Source organism: Rhea americana, unplaced genomic scaffold (assembly GCF_003343005.1).
Source record: "Rhea americana isolate MKP2758 unplaced genomic scaffold, rheAme1 scaffold_264, whole genome shotgun sequence".
NCBI classification, from domain to species: Eukaryota; Metazoa; Chordata; class Aves; order Rheiformes; family Rheidae; genus Rhea; species Rhea americana.
In genome coordinates, this window is record NW_028186384.1 from 319858 (window position 1) to 343898 (window position 24041).

The window sequence follows — 24041 nt, forward strand, 5'->3', positions numbered from 1 at the left end:
GCGCAGCGTGCCCCGCTGGGAACGGGCGGGCGGGCCCCGCCTTCGGGGACTGCGCCGGCTGAGGCGACTGCCCGGGTGGCAGCCGGACGGCTCCCCGCAGCAGCTGTGCTGCGCACCAGCGGCCTCGTTGCGCTCTTGGTGCGAGCGTGCTGCGGAATGAGCGGCCGTAAGCGCGGAGCTTTACAGTGCGGGCTTGGGCGAGGTGCCGTTGGCATCCTGCGTGAATTTGATTCAGAAACCTGCTAAACACAGTGTAATCAGTTTGCTTGATAACTAATCAGGTTAGCAGCAGGCGGTTATCAGGAAGCTTGGCCAGCACTCCTGGGTCAGAAGGATATTCACCACTGAATAAACAAATAACACTTACCTTCTGCTGAAGTGTAAAGTCTTCCCCACTGCAGTTATTCATCTTAGTTTAAGTTTCAACTGCTGCTAAAACCTTAACTTGCTGCTTACTGTTTTGCATTGCTTTGGGGTATTTGTGGGGAATTTCTTGGGTGTTTTTATTTTTTTTAAGGATGTAGAGACCTAGATTTTGATAAACGGAATTAGACCCGTTGACCTTACCTTTTGAAAGTGTTAATCATACTCTTATGTGGTTGGTGACACCAAGTGTTCAGTCACAAAGCTTTGTGTAYTAATGGTGGTTGGTCTCTGTCTTTTCATTCCTATAAACATAGAAACACTCAGAAAAGCRGATAAATTAATAGACCTTAATGATGTTCTGGAGTAATAGGTTCCTCAATTTATTTTGTGCAGAGAGTAATTTTCCTTTACTTCATATGCCTGAAAGTTTGGTCGTTATGGGTGCAAGATACTTAATTTTTGACTTCTTTCTCAAGATAAATCCTATTCTTTCAATYTTTCATTATGCACTTACCATTTTTTCTGCTTTCTCCCTTTTTATCCCCCATTGCCCCTCCATCCCACATCCTGTAATAATTTGAGACTGAGCGAACACCAAATGCCCAGCTAGTGTTCAAAAGGAGGACACCATTATGGCAGTGTATTTTTTTCCATATCCTTTTATTTCCCAGCACTGCTAATGTTCTATTGCTTGTTTTACTGTAAGGAAACTTGAGGTCCTCTACCTGTTCCCAAACTGAAAATGGATTATTTTTATTCTTGACCACAGTGTTGCCTCTCACTGTGTCTTGTTTTCCACAGCAACCTTTGTTTGGGCTTGTGACTTGTAGCAAGGCTGAACTGGTGTTTGGCTTTCCTTTAGAACTGGCTGTAGCTCATCGCTAAAAAGGCTGTATCAAATGCTTGTGAAACAACTGAGACTAATTTTGCTCTTACAAATGAGCATAGAAGGCTAACTAATTTGTACCTTGAAATGGTGAAATAAAAAGCTCCRTATACAGTATATTTTATTATGAGGTGCAGAAAATCACATTACAAGGAGTGTTGTGACTAATGTGCTGGCCTTGGGCTTGCTTAGTATTAATGCAGAATAAATGTTTGTTTAAACACYTTCCTATGGAAAACATTAGCAGACTTAGGGTTACATCAGATATCTTTCTGGTGGCATAAACATCATATATTCAGGTTAAAGTCTCATATCTTTTTTTGAAAATGATTAGTGTCAGTCTTGAGCAGTAATGGAAGTTGTTTCAGTCCAAAAGTGAAACACTACTCTTCCTTCCTTATAAATCAAACAGCTTGTGTTCTACTTTACTGTCTAGTAATTGGGGAAAAACAGCCCATGATTCAACAAATCAACCTTTCAGGCTTTTACAAAAATGAGTCTTTTTCACCTTTATGGAATTGTCTGGGTACAGTGTTCTTTGTACAGACCTTCCCTGCATCTTGGCCCGAGTCCTTTGCCCCGTTAATGCAAATTTAACCACCTGTAGTGTAAATTGTTGATGTGCAGAAAGCCATGTAGAATATTAGTTTCAGTATTCCCTCCACAAAAGGAAAGGTAAAAACACTTTCCAAGAAAAAAAAATAAGGCTTTTTGGACTTTGAGGTCTTTTATTTCATGTAGTCCTGTTGCTAAACTTGTGAACAGCTGCATTTAAGATAATTTCAAGCTTGAATTGGGGAGTTAAAGGCAGTGTCTTTTCCCGTTTTATGTTAAATGTTGCCCTTTACAAGTTTATTTTGAAAGAACGTCAAAAATAACCTTTTTTTCCCCGTTGCTAGAGTACTTTAGTTTTACTTAGAAGGTATTTTCTAGGGATTTAAACTGACTTCTGTGCTTAGTTTTGACTTTGATTTAAAACCTTGAATATAATAAACTAGTGAAGKTCATTTTATCTTCTCTCAGCTTTTCTTAATCGATCATTTGGATATAGTAGGTCTTTGAYTTGGCATTATCAAGGAGAAGGTATTGAACCAAAACTTGAATTCTTCCCATAGATAATAGGATCAGTTGGAATATTAAAAGAAAACATGAGCTGCAGTGTGTTAAGCTCTGGTATTGTAGTAACAATGGAGGCTGTATTTTGCTATCCTCTTCTACCGCACAGAGTACTAGCTAAAAAGTTGGATAATGAAACAAATATTTTTGTGTGCTGCTGTGTTATCTCATTGCACATTTTTTGCAGTCTTCAGTCCTAAATTTGAAATTTCAATCAATTGCAAATGAATAATGTTACAGAACAAACTTGACCTCGTTAATACATCTTGTAGAAGTTAGACTGCTGGAAGTAATCCCCCACCCCCGACTTAGAATATACCAAAAGATAAGAGAAACATTGAAGTATTAAAGTGTGTTGTTTTGGTTTTCGTTTTTCTTTCTTTCTTTCTTTCTTTCTTTCTTTCTTTTTTTTTTTATACCATTGCCTCACATTTTGCATACTGTAGTTAAAATATTCAGTGTCTCCAATATTGGCGTCTGTACTTAAACATGGTATGGGAGGGAAAAAACAGGGCCTTTTCATTTGGATTTACAACACAGAGGATTTTATTTGTGTGTATGCATGTATATATATGTGTGTGTGTGTGTGTGTATTTTAAAAAAAAGACTTGGATATGAGCGGGTTTGGGTGTCTGAACTTCTGTGGCTTACCGGCCTTACGGAGAGGCTTTAAACCGTTGTTCTGACAAAGATTCAGACTTCACTTAAGATTTGTCCTGATTTGTTTTCAGTTGTGGTTAGGTGAAACAACATTTTTACCAACTCTGCCTTCATTCCTTGAGTTCAGGGCGTTGTGATATCACGTATTGTGGACACGCAGAAAAGTTGAGCGCTCTCCAGACGTGACTCAATCCATATTAATGAAGTGGGATAAGAGGCAAGCATGTACTGTCTTCTYGTTCATTCTGATGTTGTCTTTATCTGAAATGTCTCAATCAGTGGGCTTTTGCTAATGGACTAGCTACAAAAATTGTAATGCCAAATTGCCTCTCTGGAGAATCGGTGCATCGTAGCTTCTGCCTCTGAGGGCTTGCAGGGTTTCTGAGCAATGAAGTGGCCATGCAGCTTTGTTCATGCAAGCATATATAAGATCTTGCAACTGAACTTGGGTAGTCTAAAAGTTGCACTGAAGTGTTCGCAGTCATGGATTTTCTTGGAAATTCCCCTGAAGTGTTGCATGCTGTCTCTGTAACAGTATGGACACTGGACAGTTTATTTCCATGGAAGCTTGCTAAAATGCAGGTGAGTACTAAATGTATTTTGGAAAGCAAATTTTCCTTTGTTTCCTGAATGTTGCCTCAAGTGCTCTACTCTTATTGGCAAGTATGCATGCTTTCTATTTTTTCTGCCACTTTTTTTTTTTATCAGCCTTGGTGCTTGGCTCTTGCTGATTTGATGAGATTTAATTTGGGGAAGTCATTCTAATCACTATACAATAAAAACAGAGGTTATGATGTTATACACTTGTTAACCATGATTAGCTTATTAGCAGAACTCAATCTTACATGTTTTTTTTTTTCACTCACTCTGCTACTGCCATGTTAAAGCTACCTGGAGCCCTGAAATACAGATGCAGCTTTCCCTTGGGCAGGATCTGTGTAGAAGCAGGGTGATGAGTTAATCTGCACATCTTTAATTACTGCATTTCTTAATCGTAGACTTCAAATCAAAGACGCAGCCATGAAAGATCCAAGTCGCAGCAGTACTAGCCCAAGCATCATCAATGAAGATGTGATTATAAATGGTCATTCTCATGAAGATGACAATCCCTTTGCGGAGTACATGTGGATGGAAAACGAAGAAGAATTTAACAGGCAGGCAAGTTGTTTTCCTGTGTAGATGTGTTGTGATGCGCCTTACTATTTTCCGGCTTAAGGGAGAGGTGCTGCAGCCTAACAACCAGTGTACAGAACTGGGAATCCTTTAGAGCCGAGGTTTTTAGATAGGCTTGCTAGAATGATTCCGGGGGACAGATATAGTTTCTCTACCAATAAGTCATTGTTTTCTATGACTTCAGAAAATACAGGAAGTGCAGAATGTTCTCATGCATCCGTTAATTCCATACTTCTGTAGGAGGGAGAAAAATATATGGTTGACAGGCTTAACATACGGCRTGTTGGAAGGGACTAATCTTGCTAAGGTACTGAGCTGTTTTGATTTTTAGTTTGTGCAAGCATACCAGGCGTGGTAGTATCAAATTGGATAAGTCCAGGTGCAAACATGCCTTATCAACACAGCTATTAGTAAGGGAGTTGGTGGACATAGTTGTTGAGTGACGGTTCTGTTTGGGTTGCTTAATATTGTAAGGCTAATCTTTGCAATCTGATTGGAAGGAAGCTTTTGATTTAGTCTTCCACCTTATATCTGGATGCAGTTTTCCCTCCTGTGGAGGCTGGGGAGAGCCCCCTCTCTCTGTTCCCCTTTTCATGATAATCACTGCTTGATCTTGTTGCTCAGATTGCTGCTTTCCCTGTTCTGCAAAAGTGTGGCAGTGCTGAAGGCACGGAAGTGTAAGCTTATGAAATACAACTCTCCTGTTCTCTCTTTATAGTTCTTTACTGGGTGCAAGTAGGTACAAAGCTAATTTCAAATTCAGGTTGCTCACACAATCTACATTCTCCTGTGCATATGCCAGGATGGTCTTAACATTGTTTCCTGTTTGGTGGGTTTCTTCCCCCTCAGGGACTCCGCTCTAGTTAGTGTACAGGATGTGCGGTACTTGGGAAATGAGCAGAGTTGTGCAGTGAATTAACTATTTATCAGATACAGACTTCATTTTTAGAGAACAGAAATGGGAGCGTGAGAGGAGAATGCTTTTATTCAGGCAGGCAAATACAGTGTGAGATCCTGTTCTCTTGCCCCTGTAGGCACATCTCTCTCCGGAGCTGAACAAGTCAAAACTTCGTCTGGAGATTACACACGGCACTATTAAGTTCAAGCCTTTTAGGGTAATTAAACGCTATTACGTACTTCTAGAACTGCCCTTGGAGACACCTGTAGGTGTGCAGCAGTGTAACAAAACACCTGGAGTTGAGCAACCTCTGTTGTAATACTAGCTTGTGACTGTGTGCCCACGGTTTCCTTTACCCACACACAGGAAGGAGACGGTACCTCAAAAGAAGGATTGGAAACCGGAGTACTAATTTGACCGTGCTGGGGTGCTTTACACTGGGTTTTCTGAAGAAATTAGTAAGTCACTGTTTCGTGCAGGTTTTGAATCGTCTGGACAGTCGCTTAAAGCATACGGTAATGAGTCCCTGTTCCCCAAGAGCTGTGTACTGTGTATCTTAAGCACTTAAGGGAGCTGATGGCTGTGCTTGTCTTGAGGATAGGGAGGTCTAGACTTTGTGGGAATCCTAGACTCAGATACTAACCTTTTTGACTTTTTCTGGTGTGTAACTCTATTTCCATCCCAGGATCTAGTGCATGTTTGATTTTTCAGGATGAAGGRTAGATGGGGAAACCTGTTGAAGCTTCCATTAAATGCACTTAATCTGTTACGATTTTTTTCTTTTGTCCCTTACGCCTGGCAAGTCATTTGTGTYGGCTTCTATTTCCATGCTTCCCACTCTAGGGGACACAACTTGTCAGGATCAGCTCTTTCCAAAACTTGTTTACTGAACAACCAAGCAAAACTTTCCTTTAATTTGTGTTCTGCGATGCGTATCAGTTTTGAATCAGCTGATTTGTACTGCAGGTCAATGTTCTTAGTGACTGCTATGATCATGTGGAGTTTCTTATGAGAACTATACTGTGTGAAAATGTAATCTGCAGCCTGGGAGATGCTTTTGTTATTCCTTGCTTCAAGTAACAGGCAGTAATTTTTTCAGGAGTTTTATGGGGGCATTTTTCTATTGAGTGTGTGTGTGTGTTGCATGGCTACAGACATTGTTCCTGGTTCCTTCCTCATACTTCACCTAGGTTGAATGGTGGATTCAGTCCAGACAAGGTGGCACAGATGAAACCTGTGTTCTGCTTCTCCTTGAGCTGGTAACAAGTTCTCTGCAGTAAGCATGCAGACCGGACAGCTAGGACTAATGGGTCGTCCTGCCATTCTCACTAGTAGTAGGCCAYAGCCTGAGTTCCTAGGACAATGCACTTTTCCATGTGAAAGAATCAAAACTGCTTGCCTTCCTACAGCAGAAATAGGGTGTTCTGCCAGAGGTGCTAGTGCAGTGCTACAAAGATGGTCAGTTAGGTGCACAAACCCTGAAATAAAGGGACAAGATTTCAATAGCTTTGATAAAGCTRTTTCTTCTCATTGTATAGATTGAAGAGGAATTGTGGGAAGAAGAATTTATTGAGCGCTGTTTCCAAGAGATGCTGGAAGAAGAGGAGGAGCACGAATGGTTTATTCCAGCCCGTGATCTCCCACAAACGATGGATCAAATCCAGGACCAGTTCAATGACCTTGTTATCAGTGACAGCTCATCACTGGAGGATCTGGTGGTAAATTCACTTTCTCACCATATTTCTAAAACTTGACAACTCTCCTTGTCCAAGGCTGCTCTCTGTTTTTGGTAATTGCAGTAGAAAATCCTTTACAGGTAGGCTGGTGACTCTTACAGTATACATAGCTATGGTGGAGGGAGAAATGTGGAACAGTTGGGTAAGGTAGGTTTCCTCAGATGATGTGACCAGTTCAGCAGTTTTGTTCATAATGGCATGGTGCCTTTCCTAGGCCACGGCATAAATTCAAGTGTGTTTGGGTATGTATGCTGTGTTATGAATGAAGGGCAGTGAGCGAATCACGCTGACTTTATGAATTGCTGTACAGTGGCAGGACTGCAAAACTTCAATCCAGTGACTTTCAACACTTGCACATACTGGGTAGATACAGGTCAAGTTCTAAAATCTGATTTGGATCAAGTGAACTATGGCAAATCTTTTGGTAGAAGTTCTAGGAAGAGGAAGCTAGCTAAACTGATTTCCCTGGTTCTTGTGCACAGCTKCTCAGTCCAGAGGTCAACTAAAAGGAAAGGGCACTCTGTACATTTTTGCTTAACAGAATATGTAATGGAGTTATTGATAGATAGTACAAAACACACGTAGGTAAATCACATAACTGCTGTAAAAATGGATGCAGAACTGTCTCCCACGCTTGAGGAGATAAAGGCAGCAGTTTTTAACTCAGTTAAAACATAAAAGCCTAATCCTGCTTTTCTTTCTTAACAATAAATAGCTCATTTCARAGATGCTGGCTGCCCACCTGTAACTGCTACCAAAATAACTGCTGAGGATTGTAGAGCAACGCTTGCCAACTGGGTGGAAAGGGTGCTCACAGGCATAGGAGAATTTAACATGAACATTGTAACTTTTTTAATTCCCCAAAGTGGCTTAACTACTTTGAATGAATCTCTTCTTGCTTGAATAAGCAAGATCTAAAAACCCTGTGACACACTTAAAAATTCAACTTTAGGAAAGGCTTTCAGCAGTAATCAGAGTTGCTGTATTTGATATGTGTATCTGGGTTCTTGTTTCTTATTCACTGAGCCCTCCTCCAGTTGAAACCTCCAGGTGGTGCTAATGAAGGATGAATAGTGCAGTTACTAGCCTAGAGTGGGCTTTTTATTGAGTATGGAGACAGTACATGTAAAACCTTATTTTTTTCTAACAGACTCAGAATAATAACAATCTGTTTTAYTAGTGGGGTCCACCTAGAATTGTATTCAGCGTAAAAGTGGAAGATGAAAAATAATGATTCAACTAGACTTCTGTTTTTCCCTTCCTTAGGTCAAGAGTAATCTGAATCCAAACGCAAAGGAGTTTGTTCCTGGGGTGAAGTACTAAATATTTGAGTAGACTGGGCCCTCTTTTGGTGGATGTAGCACAATTTCCACACTGTGAAGCCAGTATTAGAAGATTTAATTGTAAAAGCTCTCTTCTTGTCACTGTGTTACACTTATGCATTGCCAAAGTTTTGTTAGTCTTGCATGCTCAATAAAAGTGCTGAGACTGTTATTAAGTAAATCTGTCAAAAGTTTAATGGAAACATAATTGGACCCTGGCTCTTTGCAAAGGAGACAGTGAGGTAAGAAGCACCAGTCAAGTTGAGACAAAGTACCACTTACAAAAACTTCTGCAGACTCTGTCTTTTTAATAGGATTTGGAATTTGCTAAGGATGGTCTGTTTTTAGCTAAAGATGTGTTAACTGGTGCTAGTTTGCACCTGATAATGCCTTAACTTTAAAATGAAAGCAAGGTTATCTGATTGTTATGCAAATTAGCTAACTTTCCTTTGAAATATCAGTATTGTTACTAATGTTAATTTTTCCCCCTTAAAAAAAAAAAAAAAAACTTCATGCTGCTCAAAAGCAGCGTGAGCTTTAACAAAATTTTACAGACCTGTGCAGAGTCCTTGATCTCAGCTACTGAACTAACATCCAAGTGATTGGAAGGAAGAAATTTCCTATATTTACAGTATGTTATCATGTTAGAAATGTTCACTTCCTAATTACATTAAAGGAGATGTGAGTTTCATCACAATTTCTTCCAAGAACCCAGATACATAGCACTGTCTATGTAACTTTTAGTATACAACTTTAATATAGCTGGATTTAACCAAGAAAACCCTAGCATTAGTGATTTGAGTGGTGCTTTTCCCTTGCTTTGTTTAATCATCACTACACAATAGTCTACAGCACAACAACTTTTTTCTTTTATTAAAGCTAGAACAGTTTTGGCTTCTTAAACTTCATATTTGGGTAGGTTAAGCTGCCATACGTGTTCAGTGTGAATAGTGTTTAAGTTGAAAATATTGTAAAAAAATTATATTTTTTCAAAAATATTTAAAAAAATAAATAATAGTAGAACTGACTTGTGACTGTCTCGTGAATATGCATTTTACATGGCAACCTTTATTTGGCAACACGAGGAGATGAGGGATAATTCTAATGCTTTATGTCAGATATGATGCCTATAGTGCTKCTTGTAATAAGCTCACCAAAACAGCAGTCTGAGATTGGGCTCTCACTGCTCCTTTTTCCTCCTGTGAAGTCTTCCTGCTTTATGTGTTTCCTTGAACATATTTTACTGAAATGTTATTTCTCATTGCTGCTAGTGCTAGTTCAGCTCCACTGCTTCTGGCAGCACAGGAAGTCCTAGTTAGCAGCTGATGGCTCTATATAAAGCCCACAGCCTGAAATATGCTTTCAGAGGCTTTGGCACCGTAACTGCTGGAGCTGGGGCACTCTGAGTGACTGTTCTGGCTCCATGTAAACTTGACAGAGCTTCAGGAAGATGTGGGTAAATTGCATGTTGGATACATTTAATGGCCCCYGGCAATCCTTAGACAAAAGTTTGATCCGCTTGTCCTTCACTGTTTTACCTCACCTCACCGTTAGTATGTTCTGTTTAGCTCTGGGTAAACCAAATGGAAACACTTGAGAAATTTTGTGGTACTGCAGTGCAGAAAGACTGAGATGATGCCTTCAAACAGATGGTAGTCTGCAACATAGCACTTTGTTTTGGCAGGCTTTCTTTAGAGTGGAAACCTCTAGGTCTTCCTAGAAGCAGCCAAACTATTCTGGTGTTTTTGCTGGCTTTGAAATTGCTTAAGCTCGTGCACCTTGAGACAGGAGGTCAGGAAAGACATACTGCCATGTTACAGCTTGTTCTTAGCTGGAGAGGGAGTCTTACCAGGGGTCCCCCTGTGCTGCTGCCAGCAGTTCTTGCAGCCTTGGTCCTTGCAGTGAACGTCCTCTTTTTAGCCCGGTGTGATTAACTGGGGATGACTGGCAACTAAGTGCCCTAGCTAGGACCCAGCTAGCTGCGAAACAGCCAAGCTTCTCGCTTTTTTCCTGTCCTGTCCTAGCTCTCCATATAATATGGAGAGGCTTAATAAAGAAGTGAACTTGCTGAGAGCTATGGCAGTGTCTACAGAGATCGCCTTTGTAGGTCACAAATAAGATGTTAACTAGGAAGGTGCCTTTCTTCTGCAGGAGAAGTCTGCTTAATGAGCTGTTTTGCATGATCCCTTGGTAGGTATCTGTTCCTGTACTGGAATTGGAGCAGTAAAACCAGAGCAGCGAGCACTTTGCTTTTTAGGGRTTCCTAGGCCTGAATTCTTTCCTGCCTCGTGTTTGCAGACTAGGATGGGGGTCATGCAGTGCTCCTTTCAGCTTTGGGTTTTGTTGCTAACCCCCACAGGTCAGATCCACTGCAGAAAACGGGCTCAATTCTGTTAGCCCTTGTGTTGAGGCTACCAGCTGTCTTTTGTGCACACTACTGAAAACTGTCCAGCTGCTCAAGTCATGAGGCAGCGCTTAACTGGAGCAGCTGGGGATAGAGCCAACTTTCTGACATCCTCAGCAGCAGAACTGGTTTGCCAGAAGCTCTTGCTTTCCACCTCACCCTCTGGTTTAGAGTTCAGAGACAAGCTCACTGACTAGCAAGAGTCAGCTAGAACTGAAGTAACTTCAGCTGTGTCATGTCTGGTTTTTGGCACTCTAGAAGAGAGGATGTCTACTGTGAGCTACACTGTGTAGCAGTCCCCATCTGTAAGCTTCTGACGCCTTCAAAAATGCGGAAAGGATGAGGAAATGATCCAGGAAAAAGCAGTGAAAACATGTGGCAAATAGGCTTTTTTTTTTTTTTTTAATGCATAATTTTAAAGTAGACGTACTAATGCTCCATCGTGGTTGGTCTGCATACTGTGCTCTGCACAGAGCCAGCTTAATCCACAGAGTAACCTTGCTAAAGTCAAGGCTATTGCATGAAAACTCTTGGCCCTGGGTGTCTATTCACTATTCTGGCTGGTACTAGTGGCCTTGCAAGTTCTCGCTAGCTCTGACCATAGTTAATGAGCTTCAGCAAAGCTCTGAACRAGTCTTAAACCAGCTTAAGTTCGAGTTAGAAATTACACAGAGGTGGTGGTTCTGAGGCCGGTACCTCAGGAGCTTTACTGTCTGTAGGAGTTCTCATTGTGGAGTTTGTGTTCTGTTTTTAGCTAAAACAGGCTAGTGATGTTCCCGAAAGGCGATTGAATGTCCCTAGTCCTGTTCTGGAGACAAGCAGAAGCAGCCTTGGCTTTGGACTTGATGGGGTTCTGGAAGCCCTGCAGCCATGCTGCTCTGATGTGACCTGGGGGGAGCTCTACACTGGGCTCTCAGCAGTTTCATTTGGCTTTTCTATCCTGGCCTTTCTTTAGCAACCTGTGGGAGAACTGAGATGCGAGTCTAGTAGCAGTCCAGCAGAAGGTGTTCGTCCTGCCCTAGGTTCAAACCTTTGTACATACAGAGAGGTTGTCTGTGTTATCTTGCGTGTTTTCGGTTGAATCGCAGTTTCTCTTTGTTCTCAAGTTAAATCCTCGGAAGACTGGGCAAATTGGCACGTACTTCAGCCACCAGATTCTTCTCACAACGTTCATCCCAAAAGGAAAGTCGTAGCTTTTCAAGCTTGCTGCTGTTGTGCTGTCGGAGTGCGCTCCGGCCTTCCACTGAACCAGGCCCCGCTCCTCCTGTGTCCCTGCAAGGGGAGACGAAGCTTTGGCTGGCGCAGGGGCTGCAGGGCACCGCTGCCGGCGCGGGTGCAGCACAGCAAAGTAGGTTCCTGAAAAGTAACAAACTACTGGCTGCTCCTCAAGTCCCTTGCAAAGGCACAACTGTGGAGACGGGATTCTCCCCTTCCAGAGCTGAATGCTGTTTGCAATGCCGCATTTGACGAGCAGCCTCAGCAACTGGCGTTTATAAAGGCATCGTCTTCCTTAAGAGAATAAGAAAATCTGTCGTGGCGTTGACCCAAACGACCTGTGGTAGTGACTTGCTAATGCGTAGCCATCTGCTGCGATTGCAGAGATCTGTTGTTTACCACAAACCCCAGTGCTGTTTCGCTTAGTGACCTCTGCTTGTCCCAGTGCAAGGGCTTAGAGCAGGGAACGATAATTAGCAAAAATCTAGTTGTTGGGGATGCTTTCTGGAAAGCTGCCCTGACTTAGACCTGCTGAAGCGTGTATATTAGGGTCTCTGCGGTGGGGCTTTGCTAACTGCGAAGGTACCTGCAGCCTCGCAGTAGTCTCTTGCAGCATTTTAAAAAAGAAGAAAATGGAGTTGGCTGCAAGTACACTAGAAGAGGGGGGACCTGGGTGCCAGCTGGTCTGGCAACAGCTGTTAGTGTGCTATAAAACCCTCCTGTTTTGTCCCCGTGGCTCCAGGGCAGTTTACCTGGAATGGTGTTGTCCAGTATGAAGGCAATGGTCCCCCCAACAAACATCTCTGTTGTCAACAGCACTGTCAATATTTGGTCCAGTTCAGGGACACCTAGAAGAGTTCAGACCAGTCATTTACTGAAGAGCATGGGAGGAGGAGGAGACAGCACTGTCTAAAAAGAAAAGAGAAACTGGGCTTTGCAGAGAGGGCTGGTGGCTGCTGAGCACTTGAGCTCGGTGACACCATTAGGATCCTCACCAAGGCACATTCATGTTTAGTCCCAGGTCAGTTAAATGATTTTTAAAAGATGTCATCATCTACTTGCAAGATCTTCCTTTCCCCTTGTATCAGATTGGGTTTCAGGTGCAATAAACCTTACCTCGTAGCTGCTGTCCCAATTTAACTTGCATTCTGCTTTCTAAATGTTCTTTAAAGTGTGGTTTACTGAGCAAGGCCTTTGCTGGAGTGGCCAGGGCTGTTAAAGGCAGGCATCAAAGGGGGAGGAAACCAACAGCTGTGAACAAAAACCATCTAACGAGGACTTAGATCTAATATTGAGCATGACAAGAGCCTTAAATCCCCGTGATGTTCCCATGGAAGCTGGGTGTTATTCCTAAAGTAATTCTGTCGTGATTAAGATGTGCCTTATTAATCATGGCTTACCCAGGGTGCTCTCATAGTGCCTGAGAGATCTGCGTTCCTCTCTCGCTAAACATTATTGAACCAAGAATTTGGTAGAGGAGGTGATCCCTGCGGTGGCAACAGAAAATGTAAAATACGTTCTGAGGCTTTCAGCAGGGGAGGTGTACCTGTGTKAATGGCGTTGGGGTGAGAATCCAAGTAGTTCGGCAGCGTCAGCCCAAAAAACATCGCAAACCCCAGAACAAAAAGGTTGCGGGAGGAGTTCATGTCAACGAACTGCAGGTTGGAAAGGCCAACGGCTGTGATCATGCCTGCAAGCAGAGGAAGTTCAGCCTCGTGGCAGCCCTGCCGGGGAGGACGGAGCCCGCACCCCAGAGAGGGCTGGTGCGGCTGCCTGCTGCTCTGCTGAGGCCGGAGCCAGCCTCTGCCTCTACGGCTGCGCGAGCAAAACAAGGCTGCAGCTGGGCAGTTGTTGCAGAAATTGCCTATGGTTGTGGCCTGCTCCCCTCCAGCTCTCTGCTGGAGGTGAACGTGCCGTGGTGGTGCTGGCAGCCTTGTCTGCTCCGGCATAAAGGCTGCGAAGTTGGTTCTGAGCCYGGCGGGCGCCCCGAGCCCAGCTCAGGGTGCCGTCCCTTCTGGCTGYGGGTGCTGCCTCGAGCTGCGTGTGATGCAGCAGCACAGTGACAAAAACCGGCTTCCGCTAACGAGAACGTCACCGAAGTCGGGAGGTAAACTTGAGCGGAGTGATGTATGCGGACTGTGTCTATCCCCGGGGGGATCGCGGTTCAGCAGAGCAGTGCCCGCGACTGGTTAGGGAAGGCAACAGCTAAACCTGAGACCCTCCCTGACAATTTGAATGCACGTCAGATAGCCGCCTCTCAAATGCAGGTTTGCATCTCTCAGGCTTATCGTACAAGGCTGCTCTGTCGCTTGTCAGCACGGCCTAGCAGTGCCTGAATCCCGGGGGAAATGACCCGTCAAAGCCCTGGGATTTAATGGCAGTTTGGGTTTGACGTACAAGCGGGTACTTGTGGAGAGGTTACCGAATAACGTGCAGAACATCCCTCCGAGRATCGGGTCTGGGAGCGAGGCGAACAGAGCGGTGAACTTGCCGATGGTTCCTAAAACGATCATGATCCCAGCGCCGTACTGTATCACTCTTCTGCTTCCCACCTGCGCAGAAGAACCTGCAGTGAGCTGAGGCGAGCTGGCTGCTGGCCATCCACACTTCATCACTGCAGCTGGCTCCTGCAGAGCACGGGTAATCCCTGGATTTCAAAGCACTCTGCAAAGAAACGTCTTGCAGAAAGACATTGGCTGGGGTCATGATACTGGGTGTTTGCTGTCCTCTTAGTGTGTGAGCGAGCGAGCATGCAGAGGGCTGTCGTATCGATGCTTCTCTGACGTCCTTCAAATAGGAACAGCCTGGTGCTCGGAGAGCAGGTAGCTCCTCTCTGTGCTGGCCGAGCCCCCGTGCTGCTCTGGGTGAGAAAAGACCTAAACCCTCCTGGCAACGTGACGAGGAGCAGCAGCAGCAATGGGCCAGCCCAAGGGAGAACRGCGTCTACCAAAGCAGACCCGGGGGAAAGGGCTTACGGCCGCAGCGCCCAGGCGCCGAGCGGGAAGCAGCCCCTGCCCTGGGGAGCTGAGCGAGCGCCCTGCGGCAGCCTCTTCTCCCTGGGGCGTCCYCGGGGTTCGCAGTGGCTGCGCGCGCCCCGGCGGTACCTTCGTGATGCCCAGGACACCGATGTTGGGGCTGGAGGAGGTGGAGCCGTTGCCCGTTCCCAGCAGCCCGGCTATGATGCAGGAGATTCCTTCTGTGAAAATGCCCCTGGAAAACAGATCAAAGGGGCGCCTCCAGCCGGGCTYGCTCGGGCTCCGGCCAGGCCCTGACCTGGAGGTGGGACCCGGGCGTCTGCCGGGGAGCAAAGCACCGTTCCCGCAGCAGGGAGCGCAGGCKGGAGGGAGCGCGTGCCCGTACCTGTTAATGGCGTGCACAGGAGGGGCCGGCGCTCCCGCCAGCCGTGCGCAGGAGTAGTAATCCCCAATGGACTCGATGATGCCCGCCAGGGTGGCACTGAACATGCCCAGCACGGCAGCGGCGGTCACCGTCGGCAGGCCCCACTGACCTGGCGGAGGAGYGGACCGGGGCGTGAGTCGGGGGGCACCCRCGGGACCCCGGGGTGCTGGTCCCCRTGTCCCTCCCGGTGCCGCGGAGACCCCCTGCAGTGACTTGGGCAGAGGAGGGCTGGCGGGGGGCGCGGGGCGCCCGTGGGCTGACACTCACACGGGTAGGGGACGCGGAACCAGGGCGCCACGGACAGGATCTCCCCGCGGGCGTCCGTCCGCGCCTTGTAGCCGTACGCCTCGGGCTGGCTGGGGAAGACGGCGGCGCGCGTCAGCAGGTAGCAGAGCAGCCACACCACCATGATGGCCAGGATGATCTGCGGGGAGAGGCTGGGGCTGAGCCGCTCCGCGGCGGCACCCTCGCCCGCCGGCGCCGGGGCCGAGCCACCGGGGCCCTCGGAGCCCGGCCGGGGCGGCTCCTACCGGGAACATCTTGAAGATCTGCACGCGGAGCAGGACGAAGCCTCTGCCGCAGCGGTAGCCGGGCAGGCGGAGGGTGACGTTTCGCAGGTACTGGGCGAACAGCACCATGAGGAAGATGGACCTGGGGAGAGCAGACGTCCCGGAGGGCTGCTCGGGCGCCACCTCCACACCGAGCGGGACGTGGGTGCCAGCCGGCCACCTATGCAGAGGGACCGGGAGGGAGCCAAAACAGGGGGGGCCTGTCCCCCGCAGTGGGCTGTGTATTTGGGCACCCCTCATTTGGTGGGCTCTGCCYGGCGCGCGTTTCCGTCGCCAACCGCAGCGGCGGCAGAAGGAAAAAAGGGTTAAAGGAAAGCGCTGAGAAGCCAGAGCTGGCTTGGAGCGGCTGGAGACGGCCGTGTTTGCTGCCGGTTGCTGCAGCAGCGCAGGGACGGGCCCGAGTGGGGCGGCGCCGCGGCGGCCCTCGCACCCGCCGCCCCGCCTCGGCCCCACGCGCCGCCCCGGCGGAAAGAAGCCGGGAGGGGGCTGCACGATGGTGGGGGGGTGGTGGTGGGGTGGGGGGGGTGGTGGGGTGGTCTGGGTCACCGCGGCGCTGGCGCCCCGCGCCCTGTCGCCCGCCCGCGGCCGGCGCAGCCCCACGTACAGCGCCGCGATGCCCCAGTGCGATCCGGCGCGCTCGCCGGCCGCCTGGAAGACGGAGAGCCCGATGAGCGACACTGTGGGCGTGACGGTGAGCGGCCCGATGTAGCTGAGCAGCGCCCCGGGCAGCCCCAGCAGCCCGATGGCCACCTCCACCAGGCTGGAGACGATGATGGCGCCTTGGATCTGGTGGGCGGCGGCAGAGAGGGAGGCGAGGCGGTGAGGCGGCGGCGGCGGCAGTGGGGGCGGCCCGGCGGGCACCCGCTGGCCGTGGCGGCCGCCCTACCTCTCTCATCCGCGGCTGCCAGATGTGCGAGGTGTTCAGCGGCAAGGCCCAGTTGCCGTAGATCTGCTCTGGGGAACGAGGCGGGGAGGTGAGCGGCCGGCCCCCGCCGCCCCTGCYGCCGCCACTGCCGCTGCCGCTGCTTACCCTCCGGCGGGCACTTCCACTTCTCCAGGGCCAGGATGGATTTGGCGGGGACGAGGAAGGCCAGAGCGCTCGCCTGGAAGAGGGGCAGCCTGGGGCGGCGAGGGGGGAAGCCGCGCGGCCCCCCGCCGCCTCCCCGGCGCCGCGCCGCCTCCCCGGCCGGCCCTACCTGATGCCCACGGTGGTCTGCACCAGCGTGGTGACACCGACGCAGGTGAAGATGGTGCCGATGAGCTGGCTCACGGTGAACTGGTCCTTGCCCACGCAGAGGCTCTCRGCCAGCAGGAAGGGGACGGCGATGGTGCCGCTGAAGCAGGTCAGGTAGTGCTGGGGACGGCGGGGCGGCTCAGAGGGGGCAACAGGGGTGGGGACGAAGGCGCCGCTTTTGGGGACCGCCCGGCCCAGCCTTACCTGGAAGCCGAGCAGAACGCAGAGGTACCAGGGCGGCACGTCCTCAATCTTGTAGATCATATCGAAGCCCGTCCTGCCYGGTGCGGGGCGGCCGGCGGCCGGCGTGGGGCCCTGGGGCGCGCAGGGGCAGGGCTGAGCGCCGGGGGCGGCGGGCCGGGCTGGGCCAGCGCCAGCCCCGGCGCCGCGGCAGCCAGCAGCACCCTACTCACCCTGGGCTCCTTGCCTTGGGGACGCTCGGGGGTGGCCGGGGCGCTGGCGGGAGCCGCGTCGCCATTCTGGCACCGGGAGAGAGGCGGGAGCCTGAGCCGGTGTTGTGCTGGGCGCGCGCTATGGGAACGGGGCCGTGCTCCTCGCCCGCCCCCGCCGGTCCCCATGGGGCCGCCGCGCTGCTCCGGGCCGCCTGGCTCCGCGGCGGCCTCCCCTGGGGGCTGGCACCCCGCCACCTGCCCGCCGCCCCCCCCGGGCACGCCGTGCCGCCGCCGGGGCGCTCCGGGTTCACCTGGGGCTGCCGCAGGTCCCCCGAGCTGGTCCCCATCCTCCGGCAGTGCCGCCCGGGCCGGGGGATGTCGCCGAATGGCAGGTTTTATGGCCGCGTGGAGGACTTTAGTCAACACCTCGGACATGGTGCGGGGCGGCGATCTGTAAGGCGGCCATTGGCTGCCGGTTGTGAAAGAGGGCGAGCTCTGCCCCTCGGGGAGATCAGCTATTAACTCCTTTCCTTCGGCCCGGCATCACCCGCGGCGCTGGGGCTCTCCCCGCGCTGCGCGGCACGCTCGGAGGCATCCGCGCCCCCCGCGGGCGCTGCCGGGCCGGGGGCATGGCGACGAGCCCCCGGCACCGGGCCGGGCTGCGGGGCGAGCGGCGCCCGCTACCCGTCCAAAGGGCACATTAAGCATTAACCGTGCCTGCCGAGGCGCCTGGCGCAGGCTGCCGGCGGGATCCCGGTGCTCCGCCAGCGGGAACGGCCGTCAGACCGGGGCAGCCCGGCTCGGCGGGGACACAGGGACAGGCCACGGCTGACAGCAAAGCGAGGGCTGYGCGATGGCGTCGGGGGCCTCCCTCTGCCGTGCCAGCTGGCCCAAGACGGCTCCTCTATCCCCCACGACCTCCCTGGAGCGGCGCTGAGCCCCGGCGCTTCCGAAAGAGCCACACGTTGATGGAGGGAGGAGGGAAACTTCTTTTTTKTTGTTGTTGTTTTTCTGGGACACCCCCTCCGCCGGGGCCGTGCCGGGGCCAGCGTGGGGCTACAGCTCGTTCTGCCGCGCCTTGGCGGGGGCCGGCGGCGGGCCCTTGGCGCCGGGCAGCCCGGTGCAGGCGCCCTTGGCGCTGCGGCAGAGCAGCTCCTCCAGCGCGGCGGGCCCGCGGCGGTGCGCCCCGTAGAGCTGCTCCTCGCCCAGCTCGCCCACGTAGCTGTGGCACATCTTGTGCAACCTGCGGGAGGGAAGGGGAGAGGTGAGCGTCGCCGGAGCACTGCCCCGCGCCGCCCCGCACCGCCCCGCGCCGCCCCGCGCCGCCCCAGCTCACCTGCCCGGCCACGGTCCCCCCATCATCATCACGCTCATGGGCTCCTGGCTCAGCAGCCCCGGCCCCGACAGGCGCTTCGCCCCGTTCGTCTCCAACACGCCGTAGCTGCGGAGAGACGCGGGGTTGGCGGCCGGCTGACCGCCCCCAGGGCCGCCCGCGTGCCCGCCGGAGGGGCCCGGAAGGGCGCGCGCCCCCGGCTGACTCACTCGTCCCAGCTCCGCGAGCAGCTCTTCTCCAGCGCCTCCAGGTACTCRGACTCGCGCAGCGCGGCGCCCGCCTTCCTGTTGGGCGACGGCTTGGACTCGGCCTTGCCCAGGTGCTCCCCGATCTTGGGCATGAAGGAGGGGGAAAAGCGCGGTCGACGGAGGCCGCGGGGGGCCCCGCCGGCGCTCCTCCTGCCCGCCCACCCGCCTCGCTCAGCCGCCCAGGGGCCCGAAGGGGCACGCACGTCCCGYGCGGCGGCTGGCCCCGCTCCGGCTATCGCCGTGCCACGCCGGTGCCCTCGGTTGCACCGAGACGCCGGTGGGAGGAACCGGAGGGGGCCGGGGAGCCGGCAGGGCTCGCTGCAGGCCCAGCGAGGCCGCCGGGGCAGCCGTGCACCGGCCTCGCCGCTTTGCATGAGCCGGTTTTACCCTCCGGTGGTGCCTCCCCGGGGCGGCCCGGCCGCGCCACAGCCCCGCGCCACGCCGGCCGCAGCAGCAGGCGGCCCCATGGTCCGGGGGGTGGGGGAGGGACGCGCATGGGGTGCCCCCTGCCCGCCAGAGCCCACCTGAAAAGCGATGGCGCGGCAGGCGTCGCAGCGGAGGTGCTYGGGCATGTGGGCCGAGTGGGCCTCCTCGGCGCTGAGCCGCGGCGAGGACGCCGAGCGGGCCGGCTCCGCGGGTGCCGGGGGGCCGCCGCACCCCTCCTCGGCCTTCCTCCCCGCGAGGAAGCTCAGGGCCACGCAGGCCGCCAGCAGCGGCYGCATCCTGCCTGCCAGGGAGCCTGCAAAAGCGCCGGGGCTGGGGCGGGGGAAGGCGGCTATAAAGCCCCGCGGGGGCCCGCGAGCACCTGCATCCGGCCGCCCGGCCCCCGCTCCTCCCCAGCGGGCCCTGGCGGCTCCCCGGCGGAGAGCGGCGGCTGACGCGGCGTCGGGGCTGCGCTAGCGGGAGCCGAGACGCCGCGGCGGGGCTTTAGGCCRCTGCCGGGGTGGGGCGGGGGGCCCGTCCCGCGCTCCTGTTGCTCCCCGAGGGCTCTCCCGGGGCCGCGCCATCGCGCTGCGGGGGGCCAAGACACCCCAAGTTACCGAGGCCGGAGAGCAGCCGCCCCTCAGCCCCCCCCCGACGGGCCCGAGGTGACCCCCCCCGTGCTCCCCCCTTTTACAGGCAACGCACACGATGAATAACATCTTTCAAAGTTATTTCATCACTTTTATTGTTTTTTTCCTTTTTTCTTGGAAAACTCCGCGTTTTTATCTGTGGCAGAGAAAGGTTTCTTTGCTCGAAGGAGCTGGCGGCGGCCGGGCCGTCGATGGCCGGGCCGTCGCGGTCCCCGTGCGACCTCGGCGTTACAAAGCGGCCGCGGCGCTGCGCTGCTGCCTGGCTGATTTTTCTTTTTTTCTTTTTCTTTTTCTTTTTTTTTTTTTTTTTTGTCCACCTTTCCCGGTGGTGCGCGGCGTTTCCTGGGCGCACGAGACAACGGCGGCGCAGCCGGCGGTGGGGAAGGTTTTTTGCGGCGTGGCCGAGGCCCCCGCTCGCTCGCGGGCCCGAGCCCCTCTCCCGGCTCCGCCAGTGCCGCCCAGGCACCCGCGCTGCCCGCAGGGGGGGTCTCTGGGGAGCGCATCGGGACGGGGAAGAGCGCGGCAACGTCAGCGCGACGGGCAGGGAGGAGGAAAGCAGCACGGAGCAGGGCGAGAGCCTGCCACGTCCAGGGGCCGGGCCCGCGGCGTCGTGGGAGACCTGCGGGCCCCCGGCTTGCCCCATCCCGCTGCCCCCCAAAACAGAGCCCCGGGAGGTGCCCAGCTGCCCCGGCRCGGGGCTGGAGAGCCAAGCCGAGCTTTTGCCCCGTGGCTTTGCAGCGCTTTTGCAAACGGGCTCCCCRCAAGGCAGTTCAGGGCTGAGCTGCGCTGGAGGTGAAGCTCTGCCCACCTCCCTGGGCGCGGGCGTTTCCTTGCCCCGTCCAACGAAGGGAGCTGCAGGGCTGTAAGGCTGCGTCTCCCAGGACCTGCTTTCAACCTCCTCCCCCCCCCCCCCCCCCCCCCCCCCCCCCCCCCCCCCCCCCCCCCCCCCCCCCCGGCCCGTGCACCCCCTCGTTGAGCTCTTCGGTGCATTTCCAAATGCTCGTGCGTGGTTTCCCCAGCAAGCCACCAGGCCTCCTCCCGGAGCATCCCTTAGCGGGCAGCAAGCAAACATGCAGCACTCAGCCACCCCCTTGCCCTGCCTGGCCCTGACCCCGCCGCCCCCCACCCCCTGCCCATGGGTGCTGAGCGTGCAGTGCTCAGCCCGTGGCCATCAGCACCTCCCAACCAGCCCAGCCTGGCGCAGGGCACCCTTGGAGGGAGTCATAGACTGGGACACCTGGGGGGGGGGTGTCACAGCCTGGAGTGCCCTTGGGAGGGGATCACAGGCTGGGGTGCCCTTGGGAGGCAGGTCACAGCCTGGGATGTCCTTGGCAGGGGATCACAGCCCAGGGCGCCCTTGGGGGGTGGAGGGGGGATCACAGCTTGACACACCCTTGGTGTGTAGGGGGGGGGTCACAGCTGGGGATGTCCTTAAGAGGAGATCACTGCCTAGAGCATGCTTGGGAGAGGATCGCAGCCTGGGGCACCCTTGGGATGGAATCACAGCCTGGGGTGCCTTTGGGAGAGGATCACAGCCYAGAGTGCCCTCGGGAGGAGATCACAGCCTGGGGCACCACTGGAAGAGGATCACAGCCCAGGACACCCTTGGGAGGAGATCACAGCCTGGGGTGCCCTTGGAAGAGGATCACAGCCTTGGGCACCCTTAGGAGGGAATCACAGCCCAGGGCACACTTGGGAGTGGATCACAGCCTGGGGCACCTTTGGGAGGGGGTCACAGCCCAGGGCACCCTTGGAAGAGGATCACAGCCTGGGGCACCCTTGGGATGGGATCACAGCCCGGGGGCAGCTTTGGGAGAGGATCACAGCCCAGAGTGCCCTTGGGAGGAGATCACAGCCTAGGGCACCCTTGGAAGAGGATCACAGCCTTGGGCACCCTTAGGAGGCGATCACAGCCTGGGACACGCCTTGGGACAGGACAGCCCTACAGAGGAAAGCRGGTGCCATGCATCCTGGTCCCTTTGCCAGTGGTAGCTGAGCTCCCACAACTTCAGGACCCCAGGGCTGCCAGGTGCTCATGCTGTAATAGATTGTAAAAAAATACCTTTTTTTCCCCCCTGTTCTTATTAGAAATCTATCCGGTCCAGCTGGTGGCCTGTGCCCCTGCGGGTGCTCTACAAGTTCATGCATGGGCATGGGGTTTCTTCCTCSAAGGCAATTCCAACCGAGGCTTAGGTACAGATGCTGACTTGTGTCAGGGTCAGGTTTTAAAGTATAGATGCTYGAGCATGAGTGTGCCATGTCCATCCAAGAGCTGCAGGCCATCACATCCGAAGCAGTGGTCCCTTCTCAGGCCTGGCCGGGCTGCCGCTGGTGGGGGGCTGGCCGGGGCCAGGGCTKGGGCTGGCCTGCATCCCCGTGGGGATGTAATACAGGCTGTCCAGGTAGCTGCAGTCGGGGCCCGCTGCAGCTGGGGGCCCCTCACCCTTGGGAGCTGGGCTGAAGGCTGCAGGGAAGATGGTGTTTTCGGCCGCTGACGGCTGGCTCTGTGGGTTGGGGTGCGCTGGGGAGGMGGCAGCGAGTGGCTGGGGTGTTGAGAGCCCTGGGAAGCCAGTGTAGGGCATATAGGGTGGCCCGTAGACCCCTGGCGTCATGACCAGCGGGTTGAAAGGAGCCTGGTAGAGCCCRGTGTGGGATGCCAAGGGCACTGGTGGGATCAGTACCTCGAGGTACTGCCCTGTCTCAGGGTCGTAGAGTGTTTTCAGCTGAGGCTGCCTTGGTGGCTCCATATAATAGCATTTCCCGCTGTCGGGATCRACAAGCATTTTTCGGTGCATGGACAAGTGGGGAGCAAAGGGCCTGGTTGGGCTTGGTGTGCTCTTACTGCTCGGTGATGCAGCGTCGGTCCTCCTTAGGAAATGGGGAGCGTCCTCGAGGCGAGGCTGGGACTGGGACCCTGGACGCTCTGCAGTGGCCTGGCCTTCGGGGGCCTGGGGCAGGGGTGGTTCAGGGCTGGGTTTGCTCCCTGGGGCTTCCCCACCTGGCAGGAGGGACACACTGCCCACTGATGGAAGACTGGCTGGGTTGGGGACCAAAGGGGACCCAAAGGAAGCCATGGTTGGGCTGGGGACCAAAGGGGACCCAAATGAAGTGCTGGCTGCTTTGGAAACTGATGGGTGTCCAAGGGAAGCAGGGACTGGATTTGTGACCAGGGGGATCCCAAAGGATGTACTGGATGGGTTGGGCACCAAGGGGGTCCCAAATGACGTGCTAGATGGGTTGAGGACCAAGGGAGATCCAAAAGAAGTGCTGACCGGTTTGGAGGCTGATGGGCGTCTGAAGGATGTGCTGGCTGGGTTGGGGACCAAGGGGGTCCCAAAGGAAGTGCTGGCCAAGCTGGGCACCGGAGGCAGCTTTGGTGCTGGGGTGGATTTGGAGGCTTTCACAGGAATTGTTAAGTAGTTTGTATTCTCCATGGGGGTAGCCGTAAAATACTGTTCGTTGGCTCCTGGCTGCTTCACTAAATGCTCCCAGCTCTCCCTCTGATCTGGCAGCCTGCCAGCGAGCRGTGCTGGGGCGACAGAAGGCCCTTTGGGCACCCCGGCCTCTTCACTGCCCTCCCTCACTTGAAACGCAGTGGTGGGGCCAGCGCCATCTGGAGACAAGCCGGTCCCTGCTGAAACCACCCAGGTGCCCGGCTGCTTCCCCGCATCAGGCCTTTCCCTCTCGGCCTCCCGGGGACCCGCGCTGCTCACGGGACGCTCGGCTGTGAACGGCTTTGGGGCGCTTATTGCTGCTGGTTTCACGGGTTGCGGAGGTGTGCTGCCTCCAGGGGGTGGTCCTGGCTCGGAGACCCTGCYGGCCCCAGGGGGCCCAAAACTGCCCTCGCTGCTGAGGGGCTGCTGCAGCCATGGGTCGGGCCCTTCGGCTGCGGCTGTGCCGTCACGGTGCCCCTCGACTTCCCCCGCGGCACTTGCTGGAGGTGGGAAGAAGACGGTCTTCTCTGTCAGCAGAACCGCCCTGCTTGCTACGGAGCTGGGAGCAGCCCGAGCCGAGGGC

The 24041-nt window shown here is 53.8% G+C and overlaps 4 protein-coding genes across 4 annotated transcripts in view; 1 reads left to right on the plus strand and 3 right to left on the minus strand.

The window, feature by feature from the left end:
* The first annotated feature begins 3750 nt into the window (after positions 1-3750).
* Positions 3751-9184, plus strand: PAIP2 (poly(A) binding protein interacting protein 2). The gene is made up of 3 exons (XM_085307773.1): positions 3751-4186; positions 6638-6817; positions 8102-9184. The coding sequence occupies exons 1-3, from the start codon at positions 4049-4051 to the stop codon at positions 8156-8158; spliced, it is 375 nt and encodes a 124-aa protein (XP_085163899.1). The 5' UTR covers positions 3751-4048; the 3' UTR covers positions 8159-9184.
* A 2401-nt stretch (positions 9185-11585) lies between these two features.
* SLC23A1 (solute carrier family 23 member 1) lies at positions 11586-17717 on the minus strand. The gene is made up of 15 exons (XM_085307809.1): positions 17682-17717; positions 17383-17457; positions 17183-17314; positions 16941-17098; positions 16775-16863; positions 16631-16698; positions 16349-16530; positions 15706-15826; positions 15443-15599; positions 15137-15284; positions 14881-14986; positions 14199-14328; positions 13323-13466; positions 12529-12624; positions 11586-11833 (listed from the first exon to the last, which is right to left on the minus strand). Exons 1-15 carry the CDS (start codon positions 17715-17717, stop codon positions 11586-11588), a joined length of 1890 nt encoding a protein of 629 aa, XP_085163935.1.
* A 622-nt stretch (positions 17718-18339) lies between these two features.
* On the minus strand, positions 18340-19680 carry MZB1 (marginal zone B and B1 cell specific protein). The gene is made up of 4 exons (XM_085307811.1): positions 19476-19680; positions 18913-19034; positions 18707-18811; positions 18340-18613 (listed from the first exon to the last, which is right to left on the minus strand). Exons 1-4 carry the CDS (start codon positions 19671-19673, stop codon positions 18427-18429), a joined length of 612 nt encoding a protein of 203 aa, XP_085163937.1. The 5' UTR covers positions 19674-19680; the 3' UTR covers positions 18340-18426.
* A 2076-nt stretch (positions 19681-21756) lies between these two features.
* Positions 21757-24041, minus strand: part of PROB1 (proline rich basic protein 1) — a 4452-nt gene continuing 2167 nt past the window's right edge. The window contains exon 2 of the mRNA XM_085307812.1: positions 21757-24041. This exon is cut by the window's right edge and continues 48 nt beyond it. Coding sequence (XP_085163938.1) covers positions 22307-24041 — 1735 coding nt within the window. The 3' untranslated portion in view covers positions 21757-22306.

Coding starts and splice junctions, on each gene's coding strand:
- PAIP2 (XM_085307773.1), top strand. CDS start 4,049: ATGAAAGATCCAAGTCGCAGCAGTACTAGCCCAAGCATCATCAATGAA. Junction 4,187..6,637: donor AAGAAGAATTTAACAGGCAG/GCAAGTTGTTTT, acceptor CTCATTGTATAG/ATTGAAGAGGAATTGTGGGA. Junction 6,818..8,101: donor CATCACTGGAGGATCTGGTG/GTAAATTCACTT, acceptor TCCCTTCCTTAG/GTCAAGAGTAATCTGAATCC.